Source organism: Vigna umbellata, chromosome 3 (assembly GCF_029865625.1).
Source record: "Vigna umbellata cultivar VRB3 chromosome 3, Vumbellata_1.0, whole genome shotgun sequence".
Lineage (NCBI taxonomy): Eukaryota > Viridiplantae > Streptophyta > Magnoliopsida > Fabales > Fabaceae > Vigna > Vigna umbellata.
In genome coordinates this window covers 10744979-10757487 of record NC_142167.1, presented here as the reverse complement: position 1 = coordinate 10757487, position 12509 = coordinate 10744979, and the positions used below count along the sequence as shown (strand labels likewise).

Here is a 12509-nt window from a genome sequence, read left to right as displayed (position 1 = left end):
AGGAAAAACAAGCATAAAACCTATTCAACTCTCTTATTCTCACAACTTAATCAAAAACATGATTTCAAGTTAGTTTCTAAGTCATAAAGGATGTTTTTGATAGCAAAATTAAATATAAAAATAACGATTTTTCAACCATTATCACATACATGTAGTAGAGAATTCAACATTGGTTTAGTTACCTCGAATGGTTAAGTGACAAATTAGAGAAGAGTGTGAAAGCAAATCCAGATATACAACAATTTTTACCTGGTGTGGACCAACGTTTTTGTGTAAGGTACATTTATGCAAATTTTAGGCAGAAATTTCCTGGCATAAATATGAGACAATTATTATGGAAGGCAGTAGCAAAAACACACCTCCAAGCTTGGGAATCAATGATGAGACAAATGAAGGACGTCAACGAAGAGGCCTTTAAATACTTGATATCTATTCCACTAAGGCAAGTACATTTGAAGTTTGCATATTCTTTCATATTGGGCCGGATGTTTATTTCTTTTCCAAATACTTAAGTTTCTATTGTTGCAGATTTTGGTCTAGGTCAAGATTTTCAGGAAGACCTGCTTGTGACACACTTGTCAATAACATATCTGAAGCTTTTAACAGCGTCATCTTAGATGCTAGGGGGTGTCGCAACCGGGATCGCGACGGGACGACGATCCGTGGAAAAAGAATAAAAACGTTTTTGAAAAAAAGAGATTTGGAGTCGCCACCATAGTTTATTCTGGAAAACTACGGAAAAACCATAAAATGATAAGGCATGGTCTGCGAAACTGAGATTCTAAGTTCGGGAGTCGGTTACGTGTAGGGAAGGTATTAGCACCCTACAACGCCTGTCCTAGGGCAGTACCTTTAACTAAATATGCGAATGTGATGTGGTTTTCAAAATGTTTAACTTCCCCCTAAAATAAGATTCTAAAGAAACAAAATATATTTTTTAGTTTTTTGGGCCCGACAAGGATTGACCTTGCTCCTACGTATTCTCATTAAGAATGAGAAATCAGGGTTCCGTAGTTCTTTTTGGAAACTGCCTGAAAAGTTTGTTTGAAAAATTTGTTTGAGAAAATGACTTTGGATTTTTGGGAAAGTGAACCTGACAAGGACTGGCCTTGCTCCTACGTATCTCCACTTTTGATGGAGAATCAAGGATCACGTAGTTCTGGCTGAGAAATTGTTTGTTGTTTGAAATTGTCGATGTTTTTAGTTTTTGATGATTTTATGTTTTTTTGTATTTTTATGAATCAAACAGGAAAGGTTTTTAGCACAAGGACGATGCGTGCGATCACATGTGCCTAAACCTTTAAAACATATTTTTGTAATTTTATTTAAAAGAGAGAAAATGTTTTTAGCACAAGGACGATGCGTGCGATCACACATGTGCTTAAACCTTTGAAACATTTTATTATTATTTGAGAAAAGAGGAAAGGTTTTTAGCACAAGGACGATGCGTGCGATCACACATGTGCCTAAACCTTTAAAACATATTTTTGATTTTTTAGAATTTATGTATTTTATTTTTCTTCATTCATTTTTTTTATTTTTGTAATTTTTTATGTAAAACGAAACAAATAAGTTCAATAGATAAAACAAATGGTGGGGAAACTATACAAGGAGGGCATGCAATAAAAACCAAATAATTAAATAAAGAAACAAAATAAAGTAAAAAAAAAGTCTAACATGAATAGGGCTACAGAGATAAAAACCAGAGTGCCAATTGAAATTGAAGCTCCTTTGTTTAGGCCAATACTCTTCTTCTCCAACTTTGGATATACTAGGAGTGTAAACACGAAAGTGGAGGTGCACCCTGAAATCTGTTTGTAAGGTCCAATTCCCTTCTTCTTCTTTTAATTTTTGTTTGCAGAAACGGAGGGGCTTAAACCCAAATGAAAGGGGGTGTGCGGGTGAGAACCGGGGGGTGCGTGAAGGAGAAAAATGTTTTTATTTTATTTTTATTATTTTTTTTTTTTATTAGAGAGAGCTGGGTCGAGGAAAAAAAAACGAACAGGCCCAAGACCTTTCCATTCTTCAGCTCAGGAGACCCTTAGGGGTTTCTCCCATTCTTCTCATCACACCATTTCCCTCCACTGAGACCAAGGGTCTCTTTCTCTCTGAGCAAGAGAAGCCAAAGGCGCTCACCTCCACCGTTCAACGACCACCTCCCAACCTTCGTCCAAACGGCCACTACGGTGCGCGAGAGGAGAACGCACTCGCCTTCCACCTTGCATCCTCGCCGCCGCTGCTACCGGTGACTGTCTCCGCGCCACCGCTTCTGCGAACCAAACACCACACCACCGCCTCTTCCGATCTTGCCGCGAACCTCCGTTTATGGCGTCGCCAGTAACGACGCATGCCGCCGGAGCCGTCGTCCGTCAAGGTGCCAGGCCAACTCCTTCTCTCCTTGGCGCGCGAGAGAGAAACTCTCTTCGTGAATCGCCTCCTGGGCGCGCTTGGCCACCGCGCTAGCCAGGGATCCACTAGCATCGCCGGTCATTGCCAGGGCTGCCTCCTGTCACCATGTCGACGTCCTCTCTCCTTTGCAAGTGGCGGCTGTTGTCAAAGAGGCTTACCGAGACAATGTTTGGGGGTTTGGAAATCAGGGGAAGCATAGAGGTTCAATATCTGGTTTGGCTCTTGGATTTTTTGGTTTTGCAGTTAATGGTTTTGGGGTTTTTGATAATTGGAAGATGAATTTGAAGTTGGGTGATGAAAATGGAGGAGGAAGGTGAGGCGTGATTGGGTCACGGTGGAGGCAAGATGATGATGGGGTTTGGTGATAAGGATGAAGATTGAATATTGGGTGATGGTGGTGTGAGCGTTGCGGCAGAGGATGGATGATGAATGAAAAATAAGATGGTCGTGGGATAAGGTTGGTCGTGGCAGTGGGTTTGGGATCAAGTGTTGGGGTTAAAAATGAAGAAGAAAGGGGTGAAAATGATGGACTGTTGGAGGTGATCACGGATGAAATGGAAAATGGTGGCTTTTGGTGGCTGACCCGTGAGGAAGACAGGTTTGAAGATGATGATGTTGGCCGTGTATAAGGTGTTGGCCGTGAGGTGTATTCCAGAGTAAGATGAAGATGATGTGATGAAGATTGTTGGAGGTGGTATAAGGATGAAGATGGTGGAAGGGAATTCACGGGTGTTAGAGATGAAGAATTGAAAATGATGGAAAATGGTCAGAGGTATAACGATGATTTGGTGAGGGAGTAAGGATGAATGAAGAGTAAGATCATAGCAGAGAGGGTATCAGTACCCAGGAATGGCTGCGGGATAAGGTGTCAGGATGAGGATGATAAGGATGACCGTGAGGTGTTGGCAGTGTTGATGAGGCACGGGTATTGGAGATGGAGAAGAGAGGGGTGAAGATTCATGAGCCGCTGGAGGTTGGCCTGCAACCATTAAATTGGTAGAAAGAATGTGAGTGTCGGCAACTCTGATTGGTGGAATGTGAGTGTCGGTAGCTGTGGTTGGAGGGTTGCAGAAATTATTGGGTTGGTGAAGTGGGGAAAGGTAGAACTGGGGAAGGTAAAAGTGGACCCTTCGAAGATTTTGGAAGATTGTGGAAATGGGAAAATCTGGACGAGCGGCATAAGACGGCAGTGATTAGGACGAGCGGTAAAATGGAGTGATTAGGACGAACGCATGAGAGACCTGGACGAGCGGCATAAGACGGCAGTGATTAGGACGAGCGGTAAAATGGAGTGATTAGGACGAGCGCCGAGTGACCTGGACGAGCGTTAAAAAATGTGAGTCATTAGGACGAGCGGTCGGAAGGTGAGGTGATGGACGAACGAACGCTCATTAGAGAACGAATGTTCAATAGAGAACGAACGCTCAATAGAGAACGAACGCTCAATAGAGAACGAACGTACACTAAAAACAAACATCAAGACCGAGCGTCCTCAAAGGATGAATCCTGGACGAACGTTATATTCAAGGACGAACGTTCGATTCAAGGACGAACGCTCAATTCATCATGACCGAACGTTAACTGAGAATGAACACATCAACCGAACGCTCAAACGTCAAAACCGAACGTTCAGCTAAGAATAATCAAATCAAGGCCGAACGTTCAAAACATAGAGACCGAACGTTCACTAACAATTAAAACTGACCGAACGTTTACTAACAAAAGACCGAACGTTCAACCAATCATGACCGACGGTTGATGCTGAGAATTGACGAACGTCCTAGAGGTATGGATGGACGAACGGTTGAATAATTCAAAGGACGAACGGTCGCTCAGTGAAAGGACAAACGATCGCGAAGGTCTACGGACGAACAGTGTTGGACGAACGTTCACATCAACTTTCAATACCCAGGTTCATCTCCAAGGACGAGCGCTCTGTTTTTTTTTTTTTTTTTTTTTTTTTTTTTTTAATTTTAATATTTGTTTTCTTCTTTTTACATATATATTATTTTATTTTTATTGTTGTCTTTTTTTTGGGAAAATGGAATAAACTAAATTTATTTGTCAATCCGGACGAAATTGGGTGTTGACAGGTGTAACATCCCAATAAATGATAATTACCATAGATCAGAAGAAAATTACATTTACAGTAATTATAGTGCAGTCTTAAGATTTACAGTAGCTGCTCTGAAAGAAAACAGCACATTCAGCAATTTACATCAACTGCTCACGCATTTTAAACTGAATGTGCAGCACTTTACAGTATTTAGAAATTCATAAAAGGTACAAAACCAGTTACTGGACAAACGTTCTGCAGAAATATACAGTCAACGTCCCAAAATGCTATACAGAAAGACTAAATACTACTAATACTGTATGAACAGCGCTGCAAAACTATACACAGAACTATCAAAAATACAGCACTGAAAAGTGACTAAAGCTAATACAGAAACGGGTCTCTACTGCTCAGCTTTAACTTCAACTTCCACAAGGTTGGCATCCTCCAAATTTTCTTCTTCCAGTATAGTTTCAAGGGGTGCCTCACCATCTGCTCACATCCACAACGGATGATCATTGCATTGACAAGACGGACATACAGAAACAGTAGACAACACAAGGAAATTGCAAGGGTAAGCTTAGGTAATTTAATTCAATAAAATCAACATAATTTAACTTATAAAATCAGTCATATAATTCATACAATATTAAACACATATCCATTCAAACAGTAACTCATCCAATTCTCATAATTAAAGACTGTCCGGACTGTATGATCCATGTATCTACAGGCGTTCTTTGCACCCGGGTGATGTAGTAACTGGGATACCCTCAACAGCTGCCACCCGAGGTTAACCCTTATCAGCCCAAGTACTATAAGGACTAGGGCCTCCTGCCATTCCCACGCATGAACTACTCTCCTCTACATGAGGATGAGCAATCATGGAATATCAGGATGAACAGCCATCAGTAGCTTAATCCATGGTCATACTACACTACTTCTCATATTCACATCATGGAGACGTTCCTCCTTGGAACGCTCTTTCATAATCCAATCCAATAAATCCATTCCAAATACCATTCGCATATATTCACAATTTCTCTTATTCAAATTTTCATTCTGTGTTCACTCTCTTTATTTTAAAGAACGTTCATCACTCAATAAATAGGGACGAACATAATACAGTACTCAAACATTCACGTTTCTGAACAAAAGAAACGTACCATTTATCAACTTAACTACATTACAACACTTAATAATTGGAAGAAAACTGATCTGAGAAGAGATGAGTAATACTTAGAAGAATCTTAAATCTAAAGACTCCAGGTAGAATCCAAAGGATAAAGCCAATAAGAAATATTTAGATAAACAATCAAATGTAATTGAATTCAGAAAAACAACACTGCCAGTCAAAGACTGAACGTTAATTAACAATTTGAACGAACGTCATATACGTTCGCTCACGAAGCAATAATAAGACGAGCGTTCAATTATAAAAGCAAACATTGCTCAGGACGAACGCCAGGTCAATGACCGAGCACCAAATAGAACGAACGCACATAGAAACGAATGTGCATGGAAACGAACACGCATGGGAACGAACGTTCAGTATCAGACCGAACGCTAACTGGGACGAACGCTCAATCTAAGATTGAGAGTTCATTTGGACGAACGCTCAGTATAATACTAAGCGCCCCTTATGACGAACGCTGGTAAACAAAACCGAGCGTCCTAACTATACTTCACTTTACATTTTTAATGGTTGGACCCGCTAGGCTAAGCCGAACGCTCACCTAACTCTTAACACCAACAACGCTCGTTCTTGATCAGGTCCTTTCCAAATGAAAGAGCCCTTATTCTAAGTGATATTCCAGGGAAACCGAACGGTATAAGACCGTTCGATGACGAGCGTACATCATCAATCATAGAGTATCAGATTTCCAGATTTTCAGACACTATACTGCACAGTTTTTATACGATTCATAACTTAGAATTTTCTTCTTCACCATAAATCTTATACATTGCAACATTCATATTATCATCTCATAAATACAGAATCTTCCATTTTCCAGTTTCCAACCTATCATCACCAACATATAGTTCAAATCATTATCATTCCAAATTATGCAGAAATCAATCACATTACAAATCATACATCTCATTCACTGCATAATTTCACACCACATTCCTGATATACATCCATTTCAAATCTGCTCATTCACGCATATTAAAAATTCATATATTGCATACATTTCAGACATCCAGCACTATTCATTACTGTCATACAGATCAAACATATATTAAATTAAATTACTAAAGCTTCCCTTACCTGGTCTAACACTGCACTTCCAATTGCTTAGAATTTATCTCGACCACTCACGGCTTCCTATCCAGAATTCACTCAACCACTTCCACTTATCAGTTCAGTTCTCAGTTTGGTTCGGATCAGAATAACGCTCACGGTGCAGTGAAGGCGTGTACGGTCTTTGAAATTAGATCAGAGGAGTTGATAGTAAGGTATTTTAGAGAGAAGATGGAAGAGTGCAGAGAAAATGCAGAGAAGATGTAAGATTAGAATTCGTGAGGAAGAAGAAGATTGCATGAAAGGAAGAGAAGAGTTTTCAGAGAAATTATTTTCTCTCCCTCGTCAAACGGTTGAGCAGTTACTCACTGCCACCTGGTCTCCACTACAGCTTTTAGAAGCTTCCAAAATGACATATGGCATTCAGTGCATGCAGAGAGAAAGAGAGTGGAATTTTGACGTGGCAAGGTGAATTAAAACAGTGATCAGAGGATGGATTTAAGTGTGTTAATTTATCAGGTTCTCACATTCCCCCTAACTACAAAAATTTTCGTCCTCGAAAATTCTAAAGCTTACCAGGGAATAGGTGAGGGTACAATTCCTTCACTGCCTCTTCAACCTCCCATGTTGAGTCGCCAGTCTTTGCATTCCACACCACTTTCACGAGACGAATTTCCTTTCCTTTGTAAAGTCTGGTGCGGCTGTCTTCCACACAAACAGGCTGCATCTCCAGGGTTCTATCTGGCCGAAGTTGGATATCTTCTAACTCCAATACGTGTGATTGATCAGCCATATATTTACGGAGTTGAGAGACATGAAAGACTGGATGAAGGTTGGACAGTTGAGGTGGTAAAGCCAATTCATACGCCACTGCTCCAATCTTCTTCAGAATTTGATAAGGTCCAACGTACTTGGGAGAAAGCTTCTTTGGACGAAGGACTCTTCCCACACCAGTGATTGGATTTAACCTCAGAAACACGTGATCTCCAGCAGTGAATTCTAAGGGTCTTCTTCTCTTATCTACATATGATTTCTGCCTGCTTTGAGAAGTCTTCAAACGCTCTTGGATCAGTTTCACTTTCTCTGTTGTTTGCTGGATTAATTCTGGTCCAGTGACTGCAGTTTCACCTTCTTGGAACCAACACAAAGGAGTTCTACACTTTCTTCCATAAAGAGCTTCAAACGGTGCCATTCCTATGCTTGCTTGATAACTGTTATTATACGTGAATTCCACAAGCGGCAGAACCTCATCCCATACTCCCATATGATCTATAACGCAGGTCCTCAACAAGTCTTCAAGAGTTTGGATGGTTCGTTCAGATTGGCCATCCGTCTGAGGGTGATATGCAGAACTCATTTGAAGTTTGCTTCCCAATTCTCCTTGCAATGACTGCCAAAAACGAGATGTGAATCTCGTGTCTCGATCTGATATAATGCTTGAAGGAACTCCATGCAGTCTAACAATCTCATTAACGTACAGCTTGGCCAAGTTTGTCATAGACATCCTTAAATTAACAGCCAGGAAGTGAGCACTCTTAGTCAATCTATCCACAATCACCCAAATTGAATCATGGTTTCGGACTGTACGTGGCAGATGAGTCACGAAATCCATAGAGATGCTGTCCCACTTCCATTCTGGAATTTCCAATGGCTGCAGTAATCCTCCTGGTCTTTGATGTTCAGCTTTGGCTCTTTGACAAGTTAAACAAGAGGACACAAAACGTGCAATGTCACTCTTCATACCAGGCCACCAAAATGATTTCCGGAGGTCTTGATACATCTTGGTCATGCCAGGATGCATGCTAAGACGGCTGTGATGTGCTTCCTCTAATATGATTCTCTTCAGCTCGCCATCATTAGGGACACACGTCCTTCCCCGGTAACGCAACATGCCGTCTGTTCCTGCATTGAAATCCTTGTCTTTACTCAAACTGAGCGCGCTTAATATCTTCACCAGTTCTTCATCTTCACGTTGCTTCTTCCAGATTTGGTCAAATACATCACTGGAAATTCTGAGATTACAGCATCTGATAACATCCGTTCCCAAGTCAAACTGCAATCTTAGATCTCTAAAGCTTTCCACCAAATTCAGCTCCTTCACCATCATTGCAGAGACCCTTACGGCTTTCCTACTCAAGGCATCAGCCACCACATTTGCTTTCCCAGGATGATACAACAATTCGAATTCATAATCCTTCAAGAATTCAAGCCACCTCCTTTGCCTCATATTCAACTCCTTTTGATCAAAGAGGTACTTGAGACTCTTGTGATCACTAAATACTTGAAACGTTGCACCATACAGATAATGTCTCTAGATTTTTAAAGCAAACACGACTGCTGCCAGCTCCAAGTCGTGTGTGGGGTAATTCTTTTCATGGACTTTCAACTGCCTGGAAGCGTATGCCACTGCCTTTCTTTCCTGCATCAGTACACAGCCCAAGCCTTGATACGACGCATCACAATATACTTCAAAAGGCTTGGCTGTGTCTGGAATCACCAACACAGGAGCACTTGTTAATTTCTTCTTCAGTTCTTGAAAGCTTTCCTCACATCTATCTGTCCAAGCAAAAGGCTGGTCCTTCCTGGTGAGGTAAGTCAGAGGGGCTACTATCTTAGAAAATCCCTCAATGAACCTCCTATAGTAACCAGCGAGTCCCACAAAACTCCTAACCTCCGTGACTGAACGTGGACTCTCCCAATCCAGCACTGCCTTCACCTTGGCTGGATCCACTGCAATACCACTAGTAGACACAACGTGTCCCAAAAATTGGATCTCCTTCATCCAGAATTCACACTTTGAACGCTTGGCATACAGCTCTTTCTCCCTCAACACGCCCAAGACAATTCTCAAGTGGTCTTCATGCTCCTCCACGTTCTTGGAATAGATCAGGATGTCATCAATAAACACCACAACAAATTTATCCAGGTACGGTCTAAAAATTCTGTTCATATAATCCATGAAGATTGCAGGTGCGTTAGTCACTCCAAAGGGCATCACCACATACTCATAATGGCCATAACGAGACCGAAATGCAGTCTTCTGAATGTCCTCCTCTTTAACTCTGATTTGATGATAGCCCGACCGTAAATCAATTTTTGAAAATACGCAAGCACCATGCAATTGATCCAGCAGATCGTCTATCCTCGGCAGTGGATACTTGTTCTTGATGGTCAGCTTATTAAGTTGCCTATAATCAATACAGAGACGGGAGCTGCCATCCTTCTTCTTTACCAACAATACAGGTGCTCCCCACGGTGAAGCACTTGGACGGATGAACCTCTTGTCCATCAATTCCTCAATCTGTTTCTTAAGTTCCACTAATTCAGCTGGTGCCATTCTGTAAGGTTGAACCGAGATGGGTGCAGCAGTGGTCACCAAGTCAATCGTGAATTCTACCTCACGAATGGGAGGTAAACCAGGTACTTCATCCGGAAAAACATCTGAAAACTCATCCACTACTGTTCTCCCTCCACTGTTATAAACATCAGATGAACGCCCCATCTCATTGCCTTCATATGTCATGATAAGGAAACAGCTTGCTCCTTCCATGATGTCTTCCTTTAACTGCCCAAGAGTGATTGACAGTTCTTCATCTTCTTCAGCTGGAAAGACTAATTCCTTCTTCCCACAGTCAATGAGGATCCGATTGGTAGCCAACCAATCCATCCCCAAAATTACTTCTAAGTCTTGAAGGGGTAGGCAAATGAGATTGACCTTATATCTACGCCCCTCAACTTCTATAGGACATCTTACACAAACTGTAGATGTCTTAATCCCACCAGCTGCTGGGGTTGACACCACCAGATCAAACTGTAACTCGCTCTCCACTAGCCCCAACTTCTCAACACATGCCTTCGATATGAAGGAATGAGTTGCCCCCGAATCATACAACACATCACACGGTTTTCCAAACAGTAAGCAAGTGCTGGTGATGAGTGTACCTGAACGAGCAGCTTCAGCACCAGTAATAGCATACACCCTTCCTGTTGCTTGAGCACGTCCACCTCTACCTTGTTGAACTCTTCCAGCATTTGGAGGTCTCATTACTGCACGGCCTCCCATATTACACTCCTGATCCGAGTGTCCATTTCTCCCACATTTGTTGCAATGCTTTACTCCAGTCAATTGAGGACAAGCCCATCTCAAATGTGGTCCTCCACACTGATAGCAAGTCAAACTCCGTGGCTGTCCAGTTTGGCCAACAGTTACCAAGGCCTGCGATCCACCTGATGATTGAGTTGGACGAACGTATGGGGACCTTCTTACGTTCGCAGCGTTTCTGGATACCACTTGCCCCCTACTCAACTGCTGCTTCTTCTGTTGCTCAGCCTCAGCAACGTTCTTCTCCAAGACTTTAGCTCTCTCCACCATGGCAGGGAAAGATCTGATACATAAGCAGGATATTAACACCTTCAAATCACTCCTCAGCCCATTTTCAAATTTCCTGCACTGCCATTCTTCACTGGTTGCCATGGTATTAAAACGGACCAGATGCTTGAATTTGTTGGTGTATTCTGAGACAGACATACCACCCTGTACCAACTGAAGGAACTCCACCTCCTTTGCAAACCGCACACTGTCCGGGAAATATTCTTCATAAAATTTTGCTCTAAAAACCTCCCAATTAATGGGATTTTGCGCGTCCCTCATTATGGCTTTCATGCTCGTCCACCAGTGACTAGCCTCACCGGTTAACAAATATTCTGTAAACGCCAACTGGTTGTCATCTGGACATCTTTTTGCATCATAGATCCGTTCCATATCCCTCAACCACTGATCCGCTTCATCCGGCAGTCCTTTCCCATTAAATTTGGCTGGGTGGTGTTGTAAGAAACTCTCCAAACTCCATTCTGCATGGGGTGCAGCATTAGAGGAGGAGGCTCCTGGTGTGCCTCGACCAGCTGCCAAGATGTCCATTAGTTGTCTTTGCGTTGCTTCTGAGTGAACACGAGAAGCCTCCATACTTTGCATTGCTTCCTGGTTTTGCCTCATCAAGGCAGCGTTCTGCTCAACCAAAGTTGTGTTTTGTTGTTGAAGTCTGTCTATGACTGCCTCCAACACACGGGCACTAATTGGTGCATCAGATTCATTCGGCTGAGGTGGGGGAGGAAGTCTAGGAGCCATTCGTTTTCTGGATCAGAGAAAACGTACGTTAGCTATGTTCAAGAGTTAAAATTTAATAACTCATCAAACACATATCAAGCACACAACGAAAAGCACAGTGCACTCATACCCTATATGTCCTTAAAAGAACAAAACTGCTCTGATACCAATAAATGTAACATCCCAATAAATGATAATTACCATAGATCAGAAGTAAATTACATTTACAGTAATTATAGTGCAGTCTTAAGATTTACAGTAGCTGCTCTGAAAGAAAACAGCACATTCAGCAATTTACATCAACTGCTCACGCATTTTAAACTGAATGTGCAGCACTTTACAGTATTTAGAAATTCATAAAAGGTACAAAACCAGTTACTGGACAAACGTTCTGCAGAAATATACAGTCAACGTCCCAAAATGCTATACAGAAAGACTAAATACTACTAATACTGTATGAACAGCGCTGCAAAACTATACACAGAACTATCAAAAATACAGCACTGAAAAGTGACTAAAGCTAATACAGAAACAGGTCTCTACTGCTCAGCTTTAACTTCAACTTCCACAAGGTTGGCATCCTCCAAATTTTCTTCTTCCAGTATAGTTTCAAGGGGTGCCTCACCATCTGCTCACATCCACAACGGATGATCATTGCATTGACAAGACGGACATACAGAAACAGTAGACAACAC

General features: G+C 41.8%; 1 protein-coding gene across 1 annotated transcript; it reads right to left on the bottom strand.

Annotated features, from left to right (window-relative positions):
• Positions 1-9021: 9021 nt before the first annotated feature.
• LOC148201638 (uncharacterized) lies at positions 9022-11835 on the bottom strand. The gene is made up of 5 exons (XM_088109453.1): positions 10513-11835; positions 10108-10332; positions 9817-10011; positions 9524-9585; positions 9022-9292 (listed from the first exon to the last, which is right to left on the bottom strand). The coding sequence occupies exons 1-5, from the start codon at positions 11833-11835 to the stop codon at positions 9022-9024; spliced, it is 2076 nt and encodes a 691-aa protein (XP_087965579.1).
• Between the last annotated feature and the right edge of the window lie 674 nt (positions 11836-12509).